Source organism: Tripterygium wilfordii, chromosome 11 (genome assembly GCF_013401445.1).
Source record: "Tripterygium wilfordii isolate XIE 37 chromosome 11, ASM1340144v1, whole genome shotgun sequence".
Lineage (NCBI taxonomy): Eukaryota > Viridiplantae > Streptophyta > Magnoliopsida > Celastrales > Celastraceae > Tripterygium > Tripterygium wilfordii.
The window spans coordinates 12810908-12835057 of record NC_052242.1 but is presented as its reverse complement, the minus strand read 5'-3'; the positions used below and the strand labels follow the sequence as shown (position 1 = coordinate 12835057).

Sequence of the window (24150 nt, the reverse complement as noted above, 5' to 3'; positions counted from 1 at the left end):
TTTGTCTGAGAAGAGTTGTGTCTGATCAACACAACTTCTCTACAAAAACTGCTTGTAAACTGCTTCTGTCTTATTCTATAAATACCAGAAATAACATGGTTGTGAAGTATCAGAGTTTCTGACATTCAAACCTTCATCACAAACCTTTTGATTTGAGAGAAAAAGCACCCAGTAAATTCGCCAGGACCAAGAATCAAATGCACGATTCTTGGCTACAGATTGTTGAATCCTGATGGCAGACGCTCATTGAACTACAAGCACAAGAGTAGGGGCGAATTTCTGCTATAGGACATAGCATTACGCTATCCTCAATCTCAATTCAAGTCAGTATTTTAATTGTATATTTATTGTATTTAGTTTGTTTTAATAAATTCTTTAAATTCAATATTCTATGCACTGTCATTCCTGATTGTTTATCCAACACAAATTTGCCAGTGGCCTGATCTCAATAGCAACTCATAAATATTATAAATCCCGTAATCAGCTGAACTGAAAATATAATCAGCACAACTCCAATAAGTTGCCGTGAAAGTTGCTTCAACGAAGCACATTCAAGCCAGCCACAGCAAGTGAATCTATGTGCCAGAGAAGTTGAACATAGATACTACGTGAACGAGGAGGTAAGATGATGTAGAAGCTAAACCTTTGGGATTTTCTGCCCATAGTAGACATCCTTCAGCAGCAGCTTTATGGTACCAGATAATGCACCTACCATGATTGTCCTTGATGATGGTCTTCTATCCCTTCTGGATTGGCATAGCATACTTCTTGACCTCTTCATCCAGGAGGTTCCTATGAGTGGCTGAACCAAATATGGAAGAGTCAATCCCGAGAACTTTTCAATCGAAGGCAGAGATTAACTTCTGTTGTCTTGGAAAAAATAAGAATTAATGGAATTAACATACCCTGCACTTCGATGCTCAATAGGCAGAAACAATACTTAGTAACAACATGTGAACCCCAACTTACCAACAACATATATTTGAAATAGAAGAACCTTCAGGCAGATCCACATTGCAAGTTCCCAGCAAAAAGGCGTCCTTTTAGTGCAAATGTGTAGGGAATATCCAGAATTCCAGAGGCAAGTCCAAGTGACTAGTTCCCAGCAAAAAGGCCTCCTCTTAGTACGATCTTGTATTCTGTTTAAATTTGTTGGAAATACCCAGACTCCTGAAAGTAAAGGGGCTCATTACCCCAGGAAACCCATCCAGCCATCATTTCTCTAGCAAACAGTTCAATGCATCGAGTAGGCTTAAGCGCTGGAACATGCTCCATAAGTAAGTCTGTAACATGCAAAAGAAAAACAGACTAGTTTTTTATCAAAATTATTCAATAACATTAACATCCAAAAATCGACAACAGAAATTATTTTCCGATTTTCTAGACCAGGTACGTGTCAGAATGCAAATAATCAAACAAGAAAAACATAATTCCTCAATTCCATTAGGCACACATTAATGGTAACAAATTAGTTGTTCAACCATCTAGTTTGTAATTGTGACTTGGACGTGTGTGTTTATGCAAGGAGAACAGTAAAGTAGAAGCTATTGCTTGCTTAACATTATAAATTGCATTAAGCACCAAAAAGAATACCTCCAATTGGAGGCTTCCTTGAGTAATCTCCTGGAATGCTTATAATGACTTGATTATCCTTTATTGGTATAACCTTTGACAGGTGTTCAGAGTTCATGCCCTACAAAAGATCACCAGCATAATCAACAAACAAATAGCTTCAAAGCAAAAGGAAACCAGAAATAAGAGGAATTGAGCAACTAAAGATATCTCCACTGCAGCTACGGAAGCTCACCACACCATCACAGTAGCCCAAAAGAAGGCGTTCATAAGGCCTATGATGAAATAGGTCTATATCACTAATCAGCGATCCATCTGCCTGCACCTGTAACACTCAAGTACAACATCTTAACAGCTAAAATAACCAACAAATTTGCATTGATTTAAAATATAACATACAGAAAAGCGCAGGCCTGACATGCATAAATACATAAAAACAAACGCATGCGCACACCCACACCCACACCCACACAGACAGAGAGAGAGAGATATAGATACCTTCAACCAATAAAAAGTAGCCGCAAATCTGACCCCCCAAGCAGGAAATAGCTCATTCTCTACAAAGTTAAGCAATTTCTCCCTATTGGTAACCCACAAGGCTAAAAGTGCTCCTTCTGTGTGGATAAGTTGCTTGATAGGAAGGGATAGGAAATATCGATTTGGCAGAGTTTGATACCTTCAACAGTGAGGAAACCAGGAATGCCAACATACTTAGCATGGTTCGATCCTTGTCAATAATTCTCCATAAAGTAAAATCATTCGTTCAAGTCAGAATTTAGACCAATAATAAACATGAAAGCATTATTCGTGTGAGAGGGGTCCTACCACTAGGCCAAGAGCTCTTTTATTAACTTAAACATGCCTTAACACAAGCATAATTGCCATTACATTTTATAGTAAAATATACATAGCATACAGTTACTGTCCTTGCATCAGAATGCCATTTTCAAAGTCTGTAATGTCTGCAATATAGTTCTTGTTGAAGTGCCTTGATTACGTCCAATAAAAGTTTCAGATATAAAAGCTCATTTATATAAAATTCAAGAAGCATCATTGCAAAAGCATCCATATTTTCAAAACTTATAAAGCAGCTGAATACTGAAGAACCATTACGTACATCGACTTTTGATAAGCACTTCCATTTTCCCATGGTGGATCAATGATTATAAGACTGTAGCCACAATCAGAATCAGCTGCACAAAAGAACAACGGAAAAACCCCTGTTAGACAACTTGACAATTAAGTCAGCACCAAATTTTCGATAAGCAACATTTACCTGGAATAACATTGTGAATCTGCCCCAGATCAGACTTCCACAACGTACAGGAGAAAACATAAATAAATAAAAAAAAGTAAGCAAGACTTGATAGGAATAAAACAAAGCCAGAAAGAAACAGTAAAAAGAAAAGAAAAGATTATGCCTAGCACTATCTGAATTCCAGATAAGAATTAAGAACCTTATGAAATAGATCAAAGCTAAAAACAATCGAGGAGTTCGCAATTTTGGTCAACATACCATGTAGAAGCTACTCTCTCTGGGTATTATGTACCGCCTATCAAGTACTTTAGCCTCCGCATCATCACTGGTCATGTTACCAACTAAACAATTAAATAAAGGAAGCACTCTATCTTCATTGCATTGGTTGATCATATTACCTGAAACCCAATAAAGCTTTCAGAAACTAAATTACAAAAGTCCAAGATACACCATTAGTACAACAACCAATTCTGGGCTATTAAAGATTATTAGTTCAATTAATTTAATCTAAGCTAGTCCATGCCATTGGCAATGAATACTCATTAGGTCAAAAGATGATCCGGCTAATAAGTTTCATGTTGGCACAAACTCTTGCATTCGGCTACAAAATCATGGCAACAACCAGAGAGAGCTAAGCCAACCTGCAAAGCTATCTGGCCTGTTACGTTGTTTAGAACTGACTGTTATCTCAAATAGAGGAGCCTGCCACACCCTTCCGAGTTCAACAAAAGATTGTTCAACACCAGTCCATAAGTCCTTGCCGCATTCCTTTGCCTTTGAATCTGACGAACAAAAATTCTCCCTTAGATTCCTAACAACAGCTAATAAATCATCAGCTCCAAGTAATGACTCATGCGCCTCCATTAACAAAGACCTCACTAGCTGCAACAAACACAGAAAACAAACCTTTTTTCACTAGATTCAATAATACTTGTTTCTATATTTTTTTGAATAGAAAAGATTTATTAACGGCACCAAGGGGGGCAACCCAAGAACAAACCGAATTTAGATATTTGATAAATTAAAACAATCAAAGATACTTCTTTCAATATATTGTTATCGAGTGAAAGTTGTAAATTACCTGGTGCCGTTGATCAGCGACTTGTTCTCTTTCGTTGAGGATCTGAGGCCTTCTCTGCTTACGTTTTCGCTTCCTAGAAATTTTATCTGAAGAGGCTGTTCTTGCTTGATCAGCATGTTTGGATTCGAAGAAACGGGAGTAGTAGGTAGACGGAGAAACCCTAAAACTGGTATAGGATCGATTGAGTACGCGAACAGGATCCATAAAAACGGCATTCGAACTTTCAAAACGGTATATGCCAGATTCTAAGAACTTCGATAGCTGATCTGTAGCTATTATCTCCTCCATTTTCGTCTCCACCAAGCTTCCCGTGTGCAGTGTGCATAAAATTTTGTCTTTTTTCCAACGAATCCTAATAATGCCCAGTTGGACACTTGGACGTTAAATAATCTAAATGGGCTTTAAACAGATTCTGGGCCTCAACTTTTTGTATAAGCCCATTAGATGTAATTAATCTCTTGGGCTTAGTTTTAATATTCCGCGGCATGTCCACGGGCTTTGCTATAAATACAATAGAATCTGTGGGTTCTCTGGGTTTGTAAGTTATACTGGTATTACAGTTTACGCCCCCAATTAGGAGTATCAAAACATGATATGGTCCGGATGACTGAATTTGTTCAATCCGGATTAAATTAAGTTTGGATAGAAGTTATATGTCCGAAATTCAGGTTCGAATACAATAAATTTGTTCAGTTTAAAATCAGATTTGGGTCTAAACATGAAAATTTTGACCGATTTACTTGTCTAAACCCTAACTTAGATTAGGTTATTATCCGATTTATTTGAGCGAATCTAAATCAATATAGTTTTCGTCAATTAAGTACATCCAAAATCCAATCTAGATTAGAGTTCGTACATATAAATATTTCGTAAATATATATTGTTATCCTATCCGTAACTTTTTTTCCCAGTTCTCTCTTTATTCAATTGATAAAGTGGTCTGTGATGGAAATTATTTTTGGGACAAGGAAATCACTGACACTTTATCTGAGCTTCTTTTTTTTCTTTTGTTCTTTACACATCCGTTTGCTAAGTTACATTCTCTGAGCTATGCATCTTTCTCTTTTGCAGAGTGGCAACCAATAATTAGTTTTCCATGGCTGCTCCCTAGTTTGCAAACACTATAAATATTTGGTGCTCCTGAGTCATGGAAGTATTTAATTGATGACTTGTGATCACATAGTCGAAGGCAAGAAAAAGGAAAATCATTAGTATTTGGAAAAATAAGAAACTAACGAAGAACATTTATCATAAAATGGGTCCCACACTAATGAAGATTATAATAATTCCCCTAAATTCACTCCAACTAATGAAGATTATAAAAAAAAAAAGAGGGACCATTGACCTAATCCATCCCCAGGCTTCATGCCCCCCTGTAAGAAACCATCTAACATGTTCCTGCCAAATTATTCACTACACATATTATTACACCATCGTTTTGTTGTTTTCCTGCTCCATAAACAGACAATCGAAACGGCTCTCCATACAATACGATTTCCTTGGCAACTCCATGTGATGCCTCAATCAAATTCAAATACGAGAAAAGCTGGTCAAGTCTACGTACAATTCCAATTGTATATTCATGTGACCACACAGTGAACTTTCATAAGATCACTGATCAGCGACTTTATTATTATTTTGTGAAAGAGACTGAAAGACCATCATGGTATTAAGTCTCACACAATTACCATGAAGCAAGTGAGGGCCCCAGAAAAAATGGAGTAGTTAACAAGGTGGAGCCCAGGGTCCTGTCTGCTTTAACTATCACATCTTTTCAATGTTCCACCATCCATCTCATCTCTATCTCAATTTAAAAAAAAAAAAAATGAACTTGGGTTTGGATTGGGCTGGGCCAGTAACCGGTCCATTGACAGCCCATTGCTCCAATTTCTGGGAATAGTTCGACAGCTGGTCAACAAAATCAGGACAAAGTTATTTTGTCTGATTAAATAAATGCATTATTAGTTCTAAATTCGATAAGATTAGTTATCGTCCTTGCTCTTTTGCTTTATTTGTGCCAATTGTCTTCAAACAGGTTTCAGGTCGACCCCTTTCTTTCAACTTTGTGATGATTACACCTGTTATGTCAACATGTCTACTCTTTTCGATTTCAATTACGATACAGATTCTACAATTGATATCCCAATTAACTCAGTTACTCAGTTATAATTTCATGTACATCATATACGATAATCGAAGTCCACGAATTAATTTGAATTTTATTCATCTAATTTAGTAATTGACAAAGATTGAGATATTAACCGTTGTGATATTTATCATGTTCGTTTTGGCTTATCGGATTTTTTCAGTCCATCCGTTCAGATTGTGCCAAAATTTTATCGTACGGCTGCTGCTTCCGCTTCAAAAATCGACGGCTCGTTGTAGTCTTGTTGCTCATTTTTTTATGGCGGGAAAATCGAGTGGGAAAGAAAAGTAGAAAACAAAAGAAGGCTCATTTTTTATTTTTTTTTAATTATTAAATTGAATTTTACAGAAGGGTAAGTGAGAGACAAAAAATGTGTGAACAGAAAACGACAAAACCGACAGCAGGCAGCGCCTTCCCTCACGTGGGCCCCGCTTAGAAATTTCGGGGCTTCATCTTCGTCACGCCCTTTATTACTTTTGGCTGTTTTGGTCTGAAATTACGAAATAACCCTCGCTGGTTTTATTTTTTAATTTTTAAAATTCTCTCTTTAATTTAATATGCTCACGAAAATGTCATGCAATATTCGGAATTCCAGATTTTGGGGTGGTAAAAAAAGAAAATATACTTGTAACGTCCAAAATACTTTGCATGATGAAAACATACTTGTTATTCAAGTTTAACTTTATTTGATCGACAAAATCAATATTATTAATATATTATTAAAGACAGAGGCATCCCTCGGACGGGCAAATGGGCGGTCATCCAGGGATTTCAAATTCTTAGGGTTCCATATTTTTAAAAAACATTAGACTATTCATATTATAGTAGTCATAAAAAATGTTAAATGAATTAACTATATGGTTTATTGAAAGTGATTCGGAGAAAAAATTTGATTTAAGGGCCCATTTTTTAAAATTCATCTGGGACCCTTGAAGACTCAGGTACGCCGCTGATTAAGGAAGACTTGTGTTTGAATTATAATATATTTGTGCATTTACTTAATTTAAAATTTATAAATAAATTTAGCATTGAAGTAAATTATAGATTTCATGTTATTCAAGAAAGTGAACTATAAAATTAATCAAATCCAACATGAGACCCCCTTGGGGATTGGCCATAAAATCATATCGGACATGAGTAACAAAATTCGACTCAACTCGTTTTTCGATTTCAAAACCTTATTCTTATGATTTATGAAAGATAAATATCATACAAATTTTTTAGGAGCATTGTATAAATGACATAAATGTGTTTTGGAGTTTGGAAAATTTATATTAGAATCTGTATTTTAAATTTAAAAATTGGATGAAAGATTGTTCATCACATATGATATGATATGGTGAATCCTTAATCATTTTCTTGCATTTTATCAATTAGTCAAAATAATTATATAGAGGATGGAATAACCATAAGTAATTCTCATCATTTTATCAATGATTATGGTGTTAATTTCTATTTTAGAATTTTTAAAATATATTAATACTTAGGTGAGGATTTGAATTCTCGAAATAAGGATACAATGGCAGTTCAGTCATTTCGTACTCCCCAAAACGAATCCGCTAGTGGTTTTTCTATTACACAAACCGAAACCTCGCGCATAATTAAGTACGCCACGCTCGCTACGTGTCAATATTCCATTTGTCTGTTCCTTATCGTCGGGATTCACAGTAGCATAACCCAATAAGCGAAAAGTCGAATACCAGTCGCTCTCGTTTCTTACCCTCTCTCTCTCTCTATCGCCCACACACACACACACTCTCCCCACTTTTTTTCCTCTCTCCAACACTCTCTGTTTGTTTTCACCCAAAAGATCCCAATTTCCTCCTCAAATTCTCCCCCTTCTGCTCTCCAAAATTCAAAATACTTGTTCGCCAATGCGTGATCTTTCCATTAGACGTAATTTCGGGTTTTGATGTTCTCATTTTCACCTAATTAGTTTTGAAGTCACTGAATTGGAATTAGAAATGCTGGAGGTAGTTGAGAGTTCAGTGAATGGAGGTGGATTCTCGCATGTGCAGAGCTGCGGGGACAGCAGCGAGGAGGAGCTCTCGGTGTTACCGCGTCATACGAAGGTTGTTGTGACCGGAAACAGCCGCACAAAGTCTGTGCTTGTGGGTCTTCAAGGTGTGGTGAAGAAGGCTGTTGGGCTTGGCGGATGGCATTGGCTGGTAATTTATTTTTTAAAATTTTTTTATGAGATAGGTGTTTCATGCTTAGTCTGGGCGATTGAATTTGGGATTATAGTTTGTATTTTCGTCTATTAATTTGATTATGTTATATTCCGATTTTAGTTTCAATTTTCAATTTGCTTCTGGAAAATTAAAGATTTTCCCAATACAGAATATGCGATTGTGATTACTAACAAATTATAGGTGGTTAATGTGTAACTTTTCCCTAATATATCCCTTCTATCTGGGTTTCATGTTATAATTTGAAGTTTGGGATTTTTGTTGGCATTGCATGTGCGTTTTTATTAATAGATCTCGATTTCTGGTTAGTGTTTCTTAATCTGGAGATTTTTAATTTTTTGCGTTTGGTGATGGCTAATGGGGTTTTCCGTTGCTTTTAATCTAAAACATATTGCTCTTGTTTTTTATTCTTGAATTGTTATTCGGATATTCAATAAGGACTAAGGTATACCCTTGTGTTGAGATTTGGTTTGCACCAAACGATCGTTTGGACTAATAGAGTTCTTGTTTACTTATATGGGTTTAGTTTCTGTTAATTCAATGATTGGATGGTCTGAAACTTATTGAGTTTTTCTTCTTCATATTCAGTTGCTCAATAATGATTCAAGGTTGCTTGTTTATTTTGTTTTTCATATTGTGTTTCAAAAATGCGGATGAGTTTTCTGCTTACTCTAATGTTGCGGACCCATTCTCCAAATTTGCAAAAAGCATAGCTGGTGTATTTGGTTAGATAACTTCATCCTTCTTTTTTTTTTTTGCATATCTTGGATGATTTCAGCTTGATATCGCGCTTGTTGAGCAAGTTATGTTTTTGCATGAGCCATGCTTGTCTGATGCCTTTATTTTTGCTGATAGTTCTAAGCCTTCAGTTGTGGTTACTAATGGTATTTGATCCCTTCATTCACGCCAATGCAGGTTCTTACTAATGGCATAGAAGTAAAGCTACAGAGGAATGCTCTGAGTGTGATTGAGGCTCCTACTGGTAACGAGGAGGACGACGACCTGGAATTCGACAACATGCAGTGGAATGGATCTGATATGGGTAGGTGTGGTTTGTAAATTTATTTGTTTAAGTAGATTTGTCCAAATTCTAGTTATGTGCTATATGTTACAGCTCTTCTGTTAAACTTTTAATCCATCTTTCTTAAGAGTTGAATGTGTTTAGTATCCTATATGAAAAGAGTATTTCTCTAAATTTCAATTTGATGTCTGAATGTAGATTGATAAACTTCCGGATTGTGCTTTGCATGTCATTGCTATCCCATTGGTAGCCCGTAGTCCTTTTTTTTTTTATTTTTTATTGTAATCAATTTCCTGCTTTGCTCTCTGAATTTGTGGGTCTTCTGTAACATGTTATCCGGGGAAATCTTGTTGAGGCTGTGACATAGGATCCCTTGTGTGCTCAACTTTTACTTTAGCTGTTGCCAAAAGCTACACTGTCTTCTTTTATCATTTTTTTGACCCCACCACCCTTTTCATTTTGTTTGTGTTTCTCTTGATTGTTCCAGCTTCCGATGACACTCAAAAGTCCTTTTCCCATAAGTCAAGGAATCGAATTCATAAATCAAGTGGATCATCTCACAAGACTATGATCAGATCACTCTCTTCTGATTCACAATCAAAGAGCTCTATTACTACCCCCTGCGGGTCCACGGTATATATGCATTGTTCACTACAATGTCTTCACCCTTTTTTGTATAGTATTGAGATTGCTTTGATATTCATGTTTGAGAACAGAAAATTCTGTTGTTTTATTATTTACCTTTTTGGCTTTTCTCCACTCATCTTTTGCAGAAGGTTGACTTTAGGAAGCTGGAGATGGCTGCTTTGCGGAGATATTGGCGACACTTTAATCTTGTGAGTTTACTTTTTCGCTAGTGCACACTTGCAATCTGTTGCGCTCTCTTTATCTCATTGGATTATCTGGAACATTTTCAGGTTGATGGTTTTCCAAACCCATCCAAGGAGCAACTAGTAGATGTTGTTCAGAGGCATTTCATGTCACAGGTATATACTTGCCATATTTCTCCCATTTACGTTTTATCCATGTGCAATATCATATGTTCTTACATATTTTCCTACGTTTTGCCGGTGAAGCAAATGGATGAGTTGCAGGTCATCATGGGCTTTGTTAAGGCTGCAAAGAGGCTGAAGACCGTATGCAAATGACCTTCGACACAAACTGAGAGATCTAGATGAGTTTTACTCTCAAAGCTAACTTATATCCTGGCCGTGATGACCTTACCTTTCGTATTCTCTGTAATATATGTATCCATCGGTATTCTAGCGCCTTATCGTTTACGTTAGTAGGTTAGTACTTACTATGTTCTAAGCTCGTCTTTCGTAGCTGAGCTCGATATATGGAAACTGGTAACTACAAGAAGTCCATGTTACTTTCTTTAAAGCTGATTAATGTATCGCTGGTCACTTTGGTGAAGTGGGCTTCTTAAACTGTATATATATTTCCTTGTTCTCTACATTCATCCGTACTGAGTTTCTGGCTCCCAGAAACAGTAAATCTGACATCTTATTCAAATTCAAGTTACCTGCACTGCAAGTGAGGTTCATAACTTCATATGGGTTCAGTAGGGGTGGCAGTGACTTGGTTGGCCTCTTCTCAACATTTGCCGCTCCCAAATTTTAGTTATGGTGACAAAAAGGCAGGAATAATTGTTGTGAAACCCTAAATTCTGTCTTAGAGAAGCAACCTGTCAGGCATGGCCCCCTGCAGTAGACATTGTGTGGATCATACTGATAAATTAACTGGACGTGATGTCTGTGATTAAAATCGTAGAGAAACTGCAATGACCTCTATAGCAGGACCCTTGACCCTGTCATTCATTATCAGTTTGCTTAGTAATGCTTCTGCTTCCATGTAAATCAAAGACCTCTCATTTTCTTGTACCAGCAAGTCAAAAATAGCAAGATTTTGAGTATCAGATTGGGACCCAGTTATTTATATCTGCCCTTCTGTCCTCCACCCAATTTGATTGCATGCACCTCTCAGTCTCACTGTAAGGCAAAACAAAGTTCTAAAATACAAAAAGTGCAAATATATATATATATATCCATCAACCCTGATCACCACCTTTTGCTAATAGTCAAAAGCATAATTAGCAGGAAGTCCTTGGCGCCAATGACTATTTTGAACTCAATTCCTCCTTTTAAAATTTAAATAAATAATTAAATCTCCATGAAAACTTACACCCTAAGTTAGTGGTCCAATAGGGATTTAAAGAGTTATTTATAGTGTTAAGTGGCAGATTTTCAAAAAATGGTAATGCTTGTAAGATAGGTAATTTGATTTAACAAAGAATTCTGAAAACTTTTACCAATCAAGACCTTAAGTGGGTTGTTATAATGAACTTAAGGCATGCATATATGATATAAAACTATAAGAATATAATAGGCTATATAGAGCAAAAAGGCCAAAAACTCTAGCTCTCAAAGTCTTGGTTTGGTGGGTTGTTGTTGCTTTGTTTGCACTTGATGAATGGAATAGTACATTCTCTAGTTGGTCATGTTTACCCAAAAAGTGATGTTTTATTTAATAGATTAAAGAAGAGGAATTCAATTTCAAAGTAGTAAAAACCCATTAGACATCTAGATTACCCATAGCCTATCAACTTAACAAAAACACTATGTTACTCATGAAATTAAATCATAATCATTTCACCTATCAGAATTCAACTCCTCAATACATGTCAACTATATTACCCGTTTTGGGTGGGATTCTGATTCTCGTGAATACATCGGATTACCCTCACGGGTTGTTTCTCCCAAGCCCTAACAAATGGACTAAGACTCAACTCACTTAAACTTGAGAAAATGTCTAATTGACATGTAAAGGTGGGCTTCACCCATATAAACTACTTGGTTGGCTTTGTACCAATTGATGTAGGACAATTGAGTGTTAACATGACGACAATTGGTTAACTAATGTAACACTAACTATTTCCCTAAAAACATAGACATCTAAATAACTTCTATAATCCAAATCTATGTGTGTTCTGTGATTTGAGCCCCACAATGAACAACCCAATTCTATGTGTGGGCGTGAGTGTACAGTGCGTAATAAATATAATCACCAACCAACACCAAACTGTGACCATCTTTGCCTTGCAATAGAGCCTCTTTTGGCTGAAATGTCACATTCATTCATGCTCTTGTGACTGTCTACCCTTACACAGTTGGCTTCTATTTAATTCACCAATTCCCCCATACCCTTATGTCCTTTCTCAATTACGTCATTTATTTTGCTAACAAGAATTTCGAGATTTTGTCCCCATCTTGTCCCCTATATCTATATGAAAACTACATGAAACAAAGTAACTCTCCCAAGCTAAAGTTGTTATGGTTTCTAGTTGCGGAGGGATGAGATTATGATGTGAATCCCACATCGGTGGTTTCAAGTGTTAAGTTGCAATATATAGGTGTGGGTAAACCTAACATTAGCGAATCGGTTTTCTAGTAGTTAGTTAGGCCTGGATCCTATTATTGTGCTTGGGCCTGGATTTACATCAGATTATTTTTTGATAAATTCATAAGGGGAGGATAGGAAAACCCATAGTGATACTCTAGAGCGGATAATACTTGGATACAAAAATTACGCATCCACATAAAATGTTTCACTCTGCCAAACTAAAGAGCGGATAATACTTGGATACAAAAATTACGCATCCACATAAAATGTTTCGCGGATAATACTTGGATACAAAAATTACGCATCCACATAAAATGTTTCACTCTGTCAAACTAAAGAGGTTATGTGTTCTAGCATTGGGGTAGACATAATGAATTTCTAAAATAAATCAAACTAAAGAGGTTATGTGTTCTAGCATTGGGGTAGACATAATGAATTTCTAAAATAAATCCGTTAGGAAGAGAGTAGAAAAAACCCATAGAAGTATTCCAGAGCGGACAATACTTAGATGCAAAAATATACATCCACAACTACAATAGACTAATTGAGCATATGTAATGAGGAATTAGTTCTTAACATACTGGGCTGGATAGAGTCTTTCCTTCTTGAAGTTGTGGGTGGAATTATCATGTGTTGTTCACCTAACACAAATGATTTATCCGTTATTCCATGAACTCATAAGTTTATTCAGTGCACACCTAAAAGGTAACATGCGCGGGTTACATGTTTAAAAAAAAATCCGTATGTGGTAGAAAACATTTTTATCGCCTATTGGATATCTTTATATAATTTATTCGGTCCATCTTATACGGGCTGGTCCATAGATTTAATTCAGTCCACACAATTTCGTTGGCCCAATTTCAGATCGCCTTAAGTCGTGAACTTACATTGGAGGCCCACTAATGAAAGCCCCGAAGCATAACAAAAGTTGCCGGCTAGCTGCGTTGCCTTGGGTTGGGCCACCGGGCCTATAGTTTTAAAATAAGAAGGGACTTTCATTTATGGGCTTAAGATGGGCCTTGGAAAAATCACTGGTCAAGTATGGCGGTGCAAAGAAAATGCAAAAGCAGTTGAGTCATCGACGAGTCGACAACTGTGTCCGCTAGCAGACCAGACGCAATTCAAGCACAAATCATTTGACGTTTCTTCATACAAATCAACTTCAACTTGTCTACACATGGAGAAAAGTAACTATCACTATACTATTTACTGTAAGAAGAAAAATTTACAGTCAAGAAACAACTGCTAACTAAATATAATTAAATTCTAATAATTCTATCTATCAATTTCAAGGTTATAAAATAGAAATCAAAAGGATCCCAGCAAAACGTATCCCACATCATCAGAATATGTCGGCAAATTGGAATACCTGGGATATATTTTGATGGGATTTATATGATTTATGTAATCAATTTGGTTGAGTTTGTTATAGGATTTGGGATTACGTAATTTCCTACGGTCTACAGTTCACAACTAATGGTGTTGAAAAAATCGGACATGTTTTAAAAAATTGAAAAACAAAAAATGTGATGTGATGTGATATACCTCTCAAATAATTAGATTTAAATTTTAATCTCTATGACTATAATTTTAAACGGATTGCAGAGCTACCAAATCTGCTGAATAAGTATTTAGCTGCAACATATAGTCATTTTGGTCACAACTAGTGTTTGCATTCGTAGAAAACCATTACAAAGCAATTCAAGCATTGGCCAAACCATAATCACTTTTCCTACATTGTCGCTACATAGGCAATTATAGAGATCTTCATGATTTAATCCATTAACGTCAACAACACAACAAAGGATTCAAAATGTGTTGGTCAAAGATTCAAACTGTGTTGGTCCAAAGATTCATTCTAGTTCTAGTTCCTCCAATGCTGGGACTTGTTTTATGTCAAAATCAAACACTCTAGGACAAATTTCACAGCTTTTTCCCATCTGAGTTTAGTAGTAGCTAACAACTTGAGAAATGTTTTTATATTAGTGAAATTGGTCAAAGAATTATTTTCTTTCTCACTCTTTTTGATCAATCAAAGCAGCTTTTTGCCATTTCCTTTCCTGAAAATGTGCTATCATCTTTTGTTGTATTCAAAAGAATTGTCGTAATTGCCATTGTTGTACATATATATATATATATATCGTAAGCAATTAGTGGATAAGTACTAGCTAGCTGTTTCAATTCAACAATCTTTAATATTCTTTCACGTAAAATAAAAAAAACGCATTTGCTATATATTATATTCATAAAGGGTTATGAAATAAGTGTCATATAAGTCACAAAGTGCGTGCCCTTGCCCTTCCAACATATTTTTCGAGGGTGATTAATTAATCAATAATACTATTTAAACGTAAAAGAATTCAGAACTAATGTGTTGGGTAACATGGAACCATGGAGTCAAATGGCGAATCTAGAAAATTGATTGAGGGAGTTTTGGTAAGTAGCAGAGTGAATAATTTATATGACGGAGCGAATGGTTGACGGGAGTTTAGGGAGAACGCTCTTGAAAATTATTTTTAGGGTTATTTACTGAATGTGACAAGAAATAAATAAATATCTATGTGGAATGAGCTTAGAAATTAGAATTTTATGACTAAATATACCTGAATTGAGTTTAGTTTTGACTTTTGAGAGAGTTTCGGTTGGAGTGCTCAATTCTTAAGGTAAAATATAATTATTTATAGAAGCTGATAATTATTGAGGGGGGGGGGGGGTTGAGCACCTTCAATACACATAGATCTACCACTGCATGTAGTCTTGGGTTCGAATCTCATGGGTAGAATGGATTACGGGCCGGTATTGGCCTAAGGTATGAAAAGAAAATGTATTCAATTTTAATATACTAGAGTGTAGGACCCAGCAGGTGGGCGTCACCAGCAATAAAAATAACATTACGCATGCCTGCACATTTACATTTTTTTTTACTCTCATTACGAATTCAATCAAAATCTTAAATAATTTCTTTCATAATTCATTATATATATATATAACATTTTATTTTGGAAAAGTTGAAAGTCGAGAGGAACTTTCTTTGTAACAAGATAATTGCGTATCTTTGGCTTATTGTAAATAGGGGCACATAAATTGATATCAATAATTAGAAGAAAATTGAAAATCATGTATAATTGAGAGTATCAATTGTGGGAAAATCTAGATCATTATATCATGGAATTTCCATTTAATTTGATGGTAGTGACGTCTTCCATTAGTGGATGATGATAATCATAACTTACCATGTCATCAGGTGGGAAACTTCTGTATAGACGGATTTGACGGCCCGATTTTAAACTCATATAAGATGTCCAACGAACAATTCTGTATGGTGTCATTCTCGTTTATATAAGTAAAAGATAATGATCATAATAAATCTAGGATTTACAAATAAATTATTAATATATAGAAAACCATATAAAATGGGAATATACTAGCTAGAATATTAATCTGACAAACAAAGTTTAGGATTGTTAATATTCTTGTTGTGTATTTATGAAGTTGAAATTAAACACCTATACATACATATACATACATATATATATATATATATAGATGAATTCTAACATAAGAATCTAAAATGAGGGTGTAAAATAAGGGTATGCGTTTACACCATTAATTTGAAACATGTGGGATCCAAAACAGTAGGTCTCATTTATCATCTCATTCATCCCCAATATATATATATATGATTATGACACGTGAATAAATTCTGAAAACATATTCTAGTTTATATATATCAGCTTGATATGAATCTCATGGTGTAATCTCAATTATAATAAAATGTTGTACTAAAGCAAAGATTCAGCCGCCCAAATGGGTCTGCATATATCCTACAGCAGATCACCAGAATATTGGATCATCTATTAAATTGTTGAAGAAGGGATTACAACTAGAATCCTTTTTTTTTCTTTAAGAAATAAGAAAAATTATTCTGCACAGAGAATATATACTAATCATAATCAACGATATCTAGGAAGTTATATGTGAATCATTTAATTTCTAACGTACACAGAATACTTCATTGAATATCTGTCGATATGGGACTAAACTCGTGCAAGATATATCACGATTCTCAAAAATCTCAAAATACCTTGCATCATTCTTAAGCTATAGTACTTAGTAGGCTCGATTGAGATTCTTCTGAGGAATTTTAAGAATGATTGAAATTAGACAATAAAGTATAATAAGTTACATATGCTCGACAAAAATGAATTCTCCTATGAGGTCTTAAAATGAGGTACTAATTTTTAGGATTCACTTTATTTTTTAAAAAATTTGAAAAAATATATTTATATTTTGATCAGTCTTACGAACGTAACGATATTTTTTTTTGTTCAAATTCAAAATAAAAAGTGCATGATGATTATGGATCGTTAGATATAAAACAAAATACATTTCACATACTTTTCATGTTGCATTTGATTTTTGTTTCGAACAAAAAATATATCGTTGGGTTCATAAAATCGATCAAAATATAAATATATTTTTCTAAAATTTTTAAAAAAATATTTTGAACCCTAAAAATTAAAATCTCATTTTAAGACCTCATAGAAGAATTCTTGTACTCGAAAACACTAAATATTTAAGACCCATTCGTATAATATATCTTGTCACTCACTTTCGACCCGAGAAATAAAACTTCAAGAGCTAGACAAACAAGTATAATAACAATGTCAACCCGCACATTATTATCCTCTACCAAATTAAAGTTAATTAGATTATAAGAATATATATGTGATTGTCACCTTTTTGAATTATTAACATCCACATGATCCTCTACCAAATTAAAGTAGCTAGGGCATTCATTCTCTTCTTTCTTTTCTTCTTAATGTTCCTTTATTTCTTGAATATAAGATTATTTGAGATGTCAAGATGTGTCAAGCATATATAGGGTAATGGACCAAATGGTAGAAAATATGCGGGTGCCGTCCAATCAACATTGCTTACCTGAGGAGCTACAAGCACTTGGTCGTCTTGGCCACAAGAAATTCCAAAGATTTATGAAGGAAAAAAAAACATTTGATATACACGAAGAGACACACCGGGACAGCAGGGGGAGCTTCCAATCGAATTGGAAGCTGATTCTTGAAGTGGTGACTCTGTTGTGTGCATTATTATCCATATAGTGATCACATGGATACCACAACCTTTTTTTTAAACAAAAGGGAGAACCCATCTAAGAATCGGCTCATCCCTGGATCTAGGGGTATCCACGGTCGGTTTCAGTCGATTTTTTGACATAAATTTAACCGATCATTCGGTCGGTTATTCGTTGTTTGGTCGGTTTTTCGGTCGATCCTCACTAACATACATTTGACACGATTTTTTTGGACAGTCCTACCTGGATCCACCTTGTATGATAAATTTCGGAGATAACGGTATGTCTCAATATATATGTCAATTTAGTCGTAAATATAATCACAAACATAAAATCGAACTTGGATTGCGTTTAATCCATACATACCAAGATCTGTCTTGGCCACTCTTGGTGACATATGAAGACCACTATTCTAGTCTTTAGTAATTGTGTCCATTTCCATACACGCCATTCACACACACTCTCTCTCTATATGTAGTGCGTCAGATTCGGACCGCATTGTAGCCTAAATTATGGAAAGTTGGGAACCCCACAACATGGCGTGATTCATCTACATATATATGCTTTCTACACCTAATCAGCATTAAACTAACCCAACCCTAACACTAATGCAAATTAACTCCTTTATATATATATATATGTCCAAATTTTCAATTGTTAACAAGTTTGTTGATGATTAGCCATAAGGGAATTTGATAAGTACTTAACATAGCCTAATTAAGAATTCAAAAACCTAATTTATCTAAATATCTATTTTGGGGTGATCTGGTAATTACCTGATGCATGTAGGACATGAAAAGAAGGAAGCCACAAGTACTGTTGTTTGCGAATTATTGTTAGTGGTCATTATGATTTCAATACCCACCCTCCAAAACTAATTAAAGAGGTCATGTGTTCAAATTGCAAGGCGGTTTAATTAATTTCCTGAAATAAATATCATGATATGAGGGTATAAATGTCCGTAGAGGAACTTGTAGCGAAAATACATTTGGATGCAGAAACACATCCACGCAAAAGATTTAAGTTTTAATTATTAAAAATTGATTAAGTCAAAAAGCTAATCCGCTTGTTTGTATACCACAATTATATATTATTTAGGATCAATAAACGGGTGATCGCTTGATAGCAAAAACAATTCTCTACTAGTGGTTCTTTTTTCTTACTGGATATTTTTCTACAATGCTTCTCCTACGATGAATGATTATGTCAACATATATACATACATACATACATATATATATAGCAAGTTGCCATCCGTACTCCATCTATATTTTCATTCTTTCAAACAAAACTAAATCATTGCACCATGAAGTCAGCTATATATATATATTTCCTTGCCCTAATGAATGATTGCCCAAAAAGAATGATGTATATATAAATAAATAAAATACACAAAAAAAGATCTCATCATGCACTCTTTGTCACCATTTATATTATGATAATTGGAACATATCTCAATCCCCTGTTTTCTTTGGACTCTTAACAAACAAATACGCCAGCCTCATATCAAATCACACACACACACATATACGTCATAATATATCATCAATTTTTTTTTTGGCTGGAATTTATATCATGAATTTTCCTACATATATCTTCTAGTAAACAAATCTACAAGACAACAAACTTTAATAAATTATTTGATGTCATTTGACAAGATTACAAGGCACGAAGGTATTTTGGTGCAATTCATATCTGGGAAAATTAATCAGTACCGATTGAAGGAGCTGTTTCAAATCAGTACTGATTGGAGGAGCTGTTTGAAAGTTTAACATGGGTGTCCACCAACCAACCTATAATGCCATATTTCCTATTGTTTAGTGTCTGAAATGGGCTTCGTCGGATAAAAGCTTCTTTTGTCACCAAAAACACCATCACCCTGTAGACTCTGGCACCATAAAATTGTAAGGTCATCCTCCACATACAAAAACTTTCTTAAAAATTATAAGTAGTGGGCTTACGTTGAATCATTTTGTACCAAAAGCAAGGTTAGTCAAATTAATTAATTAAACAAAACTCGAATAACATATAAATCACTTAATTATAATATTACTTCTTTTTTTTCAATGAAGTAATTGTCTGCTTCCAATTTCGCGTAGATGATCACAAAGTTGTGTCAATTATATGGACAGCACAGTTGAAACGATTTATCCCCAACCAACTCGATTGGTAACTCAAATTGATATGTTGTGCTAAAATTCTCATCCCGCTTTGAATCCGAGAATGCATGACCTTTTTTTTTTCTGGGTCGTCTCATTTAATAGTACATACTTGAGTCCAAAAAATGCATTGTTGAAGTGAGAGAGTATGTAGTTATAAATCATTCGGTTGAGTTATGTCAGACCGATGAAGAAATTAAATGATCCGGCCTTGTAGTGGCGCCAGGGAGGATATCCACTAACAGAGACCCCTAACTTGAGGAAGTGATGCCAAAATATGTAAGCCAACAAATATAACATGAAATTAATCGGATTTATGTATGTGTTTTTTGAGTGTAGGGCACGAGAGCAACCGATGTGATGGCGATTCAAATGTAAATATATATATGGGGACTCTCTCTCTCTCTGTGTCATACGCTGTGCATGTGAAGGAAATGGGGGCTAGTAGATTTCCACTAGTGTAAGAATATCTCATGAGAAATGCACACACGGAATCCAAATACCTAATATGATTCCATTATTCCTCCCCCCAAATTGTTGGGATTCTTTAAATATTCTTCAATTCCCTGAACTAGCTAGCTAGGGTGAAATCATGGATATATTCTTTAATTGTTTTATTGTTGTTTTATTAATTACTTACGTATGTTAGGCTCAGTTTGTCTCAAAGGAAAATCAAATTTTAGGAAAATTCATAATTTAATTTTCCCCTGTTTGAATGAATCCAGTAGTTTGTTTGTTGTATATTTTTATAAAATACATGCTAAAAAGAACTATTTTTGATAAAATAAATCCATGACTTTCTAAAAAATTATTTTCTAAAAATAACAATCTTACAGATTCTAGTGGTTTTTTTGTTTCAAGTGTCCCAAATGCTGAGATGGATATACACGATTTCGTCGGGATCATGTTCGTTCATCTCAGCATTTGTGATATATGTAACAAAAAAACACCGATATTGTTAACATTTTTATTTTTGAAAAAAAACCTAATCGAGGAAGGAAAGCATATGCGTTTTTCATTTTCTGAATTGACAGAATTGCAGAGGTTACGAAAATGCATGCATTTCCCATGCCAAGACTGTAAAGATAATGCAAGCTATAGTGGTTAATACATTAGGTACTACGCAACCTCAAATTAAATTCCGTGAAAGAATTCTCAGCACAAAATAAATAATAAACAGATTAGGATTGGTCATGTATGTCACGCAATTGTAAACACACACAACGCACTCACAAAGGTTGAAGTGCCTAATGTCTATCTTTCATGTATAAAAGAATTTCTTATAGCCTACATGTACAATCACAATATTCTGAGTTATATATATATATATACACACAGAAATTCTCCTATGTGGATCAAAAGTGTGGATCAATGTTGTGGACTTGTTTTTCAACCATAGATGTGATGGGTCTCATAGTAAATGTGTGGCACCCACTTGTGTTGTGTTTTATTACAACCATTGGATCTCAAATGACAAGTGAGATTCACTGTTTTGAGTCTCCCATGTTCCAAATCAACGGTAAAAACATAGATCCACATTTTAGCTTCTTCCTCTATAAATATATAAGGAGAGATTTGATTCCAAGCTTCATTCAATTTAACTTTATTCGATTGATTAGTTGACTTATTAAATAATAGTCTGAAAATAGTAATTGTCCATCCCACTTGGGTCACTAGTTAGAAAATGATTCCTAGCCCTCTTTTCACTTGGGAATCTCCAATCCCCTTGGAACGAAACAAAGTATTTTCCTTCAAAATGTCAACTTGGTGTTAGACTTAACTAATTAGACTATAATTTGCATGTGCTTATTTAACTATAACAGTGTGTGTAGTGTGTTTATATTCGATCCTAATATTGATCCATAGCACCATATTGAGGTGAAATCTTTCTTTTAAATCAAAGATTTATAGTGAATAATATGCTATGACCTAATTAACTCCCTAATTAATATATATAGAAATTTTCAAGTGCGGACGTCCATAACTTAGTAACTTGCGCACTCCATTTTTTAAGTGTTTTCAAAAGTGAAATGACAAATGGGGCCCACTGCTTTCAAGTCAATGGTGAGATTGAGGTGCGTAAGTTAATATAACTTGCGGGTGTCCGCATAAGAGAATTCCTATATATATATATATGTAACATGTGATTTCTTTAAGGTTAGTGACTCGTAAGGGATAAGCAGCCTCATTTTGTTGCTTGTGGCCAGATCAATACATCACTGATAGCTCAATTGCACCTACTACAGATTAATTGCTCAGGACCACTATTTGGGAGCTGGTAATGACGGGGAGAACAGATGTGTCTTGAATAAATGAAGATTAGTGTACAATTGATGGAAACTAACATATTCATGATATATCCTTGTACGAAATTATTTGAGCTTGTGGTGTTGTCTATTATACACGTTTGTCGAAATTTCAAGTCCGAGCACTCCAACAATATTGTTCTGCCTGAACCCGTGAGATTTTGTTTCTCTAAGACGTCTCACTTAATAGTGTTTGAGCTTTATTTATAAATCACTTGACAATGTTGAACCAAACCAACCAAACCAATGAATTTACCGAAAAAGTTTAACAAGTTAAGACCGCCTAACATATTGTTTGGTTAAATTTTGCAATCCTGTCTGAACCACAGAGTATAGCAATATTGATTTTAACATTGTTCCCAAAATTAGGAAACATGTGTTAGGAATCGACTGTCAACCCAAAAGTTAGTAGAGAATTTTCCTTCTTTGAAAATTATTGATTTGATTCATGTCGAATTTGTACATAAAATTTTCATGTGTCGACGCATAAATTTAACCATTAATTTATCGATGTTGCACCTTAAATATATTTATATCTCGAGAAAAGTCTCACATCGTAAAAAATAAAATAAAATCCAATATGCATTTTATAAGTTCATGCATTTCTTTGAATTAGAAAGATACGTCTTAAAACGGGAACCCTAAAAGGTTTTGGAAGACCAATCAAATTATTTGATAGTTACCCACCGACCCATGAAATTTGGAATGCCATGTAAAAAACGAAGAAAAAAAAGAGGAGAAAAAGTGTCTCAATTCTCAGATGAAGATACATTATCCAATTAGGCCACCCAAAAATCTGGGAAAATAAGGCATTAATCATATAAAAACGAATATTTTAGATTTGTCCCTTTGCTACCCCGGTTAACCATCCCTATAATTCAATCGCATTTACATTATTATCCCCAAATTAGGCCAAATTGGTCCCTTCTCTAATTAATTTCATATTGGAGAAGTTGAATGGGGTAATGAATTCTTCTTCTTCTTCCTCCTCAATGTTGTCATTAAGTTCAATTGTTTTTTTTCACCCAACTTGTATCCTCTATTAGCTCTTTATGACACTAGCGGTGGACTAAATGGCGAATGTATGAGCACAAGAATATTATTGTTTCGAGTGGAAATTGAACTTGAAACTCTTGAATTCATACGATTTGGCCTCAAATAAATTCACCAATTAGATATCATCCAACAAATAGTTTTCAATTGACCATTTTAACCCCCAAAATGGTTCTAACAACGACTTTTTTCCACCCCTATTTATGTTAACTATCACTTCGATTCCATATTCTTGGAAATGATGCCCTGAAAATTGGAAGAAAGTAGTTGGCTGATGTTGTCATCTTTTGGTGGTCTCAAAAGCAATTTATACATATTACGAGGGGCATTTTTGTCTTCTTGATGAAAATAAGTTGCTACATTCTGCGTTAATCTGGTTTGCGATTTTGGAGGTGAAAATGAAAAGAGTATGTCAAGAAAAATATTTTTATGGCATTATCATTGGGCAATGTTTGGACCACATTATGACATCATTGGTTTTCTTGGCCTGATTCAATTAGAGTAAAAAATTACAAAGAATAAATAATACTTAGATTACTGAAATAAATATTAAAATCTATATAAATGAAAAAATAAAATTATTTTTATGTGACAGATTTAATCAATAATAAATGAAATAATATAAAATAACATTTAAAATACAAATCATTATAATTATGGAATATTGTCGAAATTAGTATTTATCAAAAAGATATTATAATTATTTAATTAAAAATATATGAGATTTCGTGATCTTTAAAAAAGATTCCTCTTTTTTTGGAAGGAAATAAAATTCTTATTTGAGATGAATCCAGCTTTCAGATTAATTCCACCAACCAAATATAAGAAGTATTGAAATTTTTTTTTCTTATTCTTGAAAATTTAAATTACG

The 24150-nt window shown here is 34.5% G+C and overlaps 2 protein-coding genes across 6 annotated transcripts; one reads left to right on the top strand and one right to left on the bottom strand.

Annotated features, from left to right (window-relative positions):
- Positions 1–440: 440 nt before the first annotated feature.
- On the bottom strand, positions 441–4284 carry LOC120009912 (methyltransferase-like protein 2). Of its 5 annotated transcripts, none has more exons than XR_005470766.1 (10): positions 3912–4284; positions 3472–3712; positions 3089–3228; positions 2849–2882; positions 2690–2765; positions 2071–2248; positions 1808–1897; positions 1594–1693; positions 906–1283; positions 441–802 (listed from the first exon to the last, which is right to left on the bottom strand). XR_005470766.1 is itself a non-coding variant. In XM_038860642.1 (9 exons), the coding sequence occupies exons 1-9, from the start codon at positions 4197–4199 to the stop codon at positions 1144–1146; spliced, it is 1287 nt and encodes a 428-aa protein (XP_038716570.1). In that variant the 5' UTR covers positions 4200–4284; the 3' UTR covers positions 441–1143. The 5 variants fall into 5 exon arrangements, 2 of the variants coding, with proteins under 2 accessions (XP_038716570.1, XP_038716571.1); XR_005470767.1 differs by having other exon boundaries at positions 441–870; positions 970–1283; XR_005470765.1 differs by having other exon boundaries at positions 970–1283.
- A 3495-nt stretch (positions 4285–7779) lies between these two features.
- On the top strand, positions 7780–10723 carry LOC120008870. The gene is made up of 6 exons (XM_038859236.1): positions 7780–8225; positions 9162–9288; positions 9755–9900; positions 10041–10103; positions 10185–10253; positions 10344–10723. Exons 1-6 carry the CDS (start codon positions 8022–8024, stop codon positions 10413–10415), a joined length of 681 nt encoding a protein of 226 aa, XP_038715164.1. The 5' UTR covers positions 7780–8021; the 3' UTR covers positions 10416–10723.
- The last annotated feature ends 13427 nt before the right edge of the window (positions 10724–24150 follow it).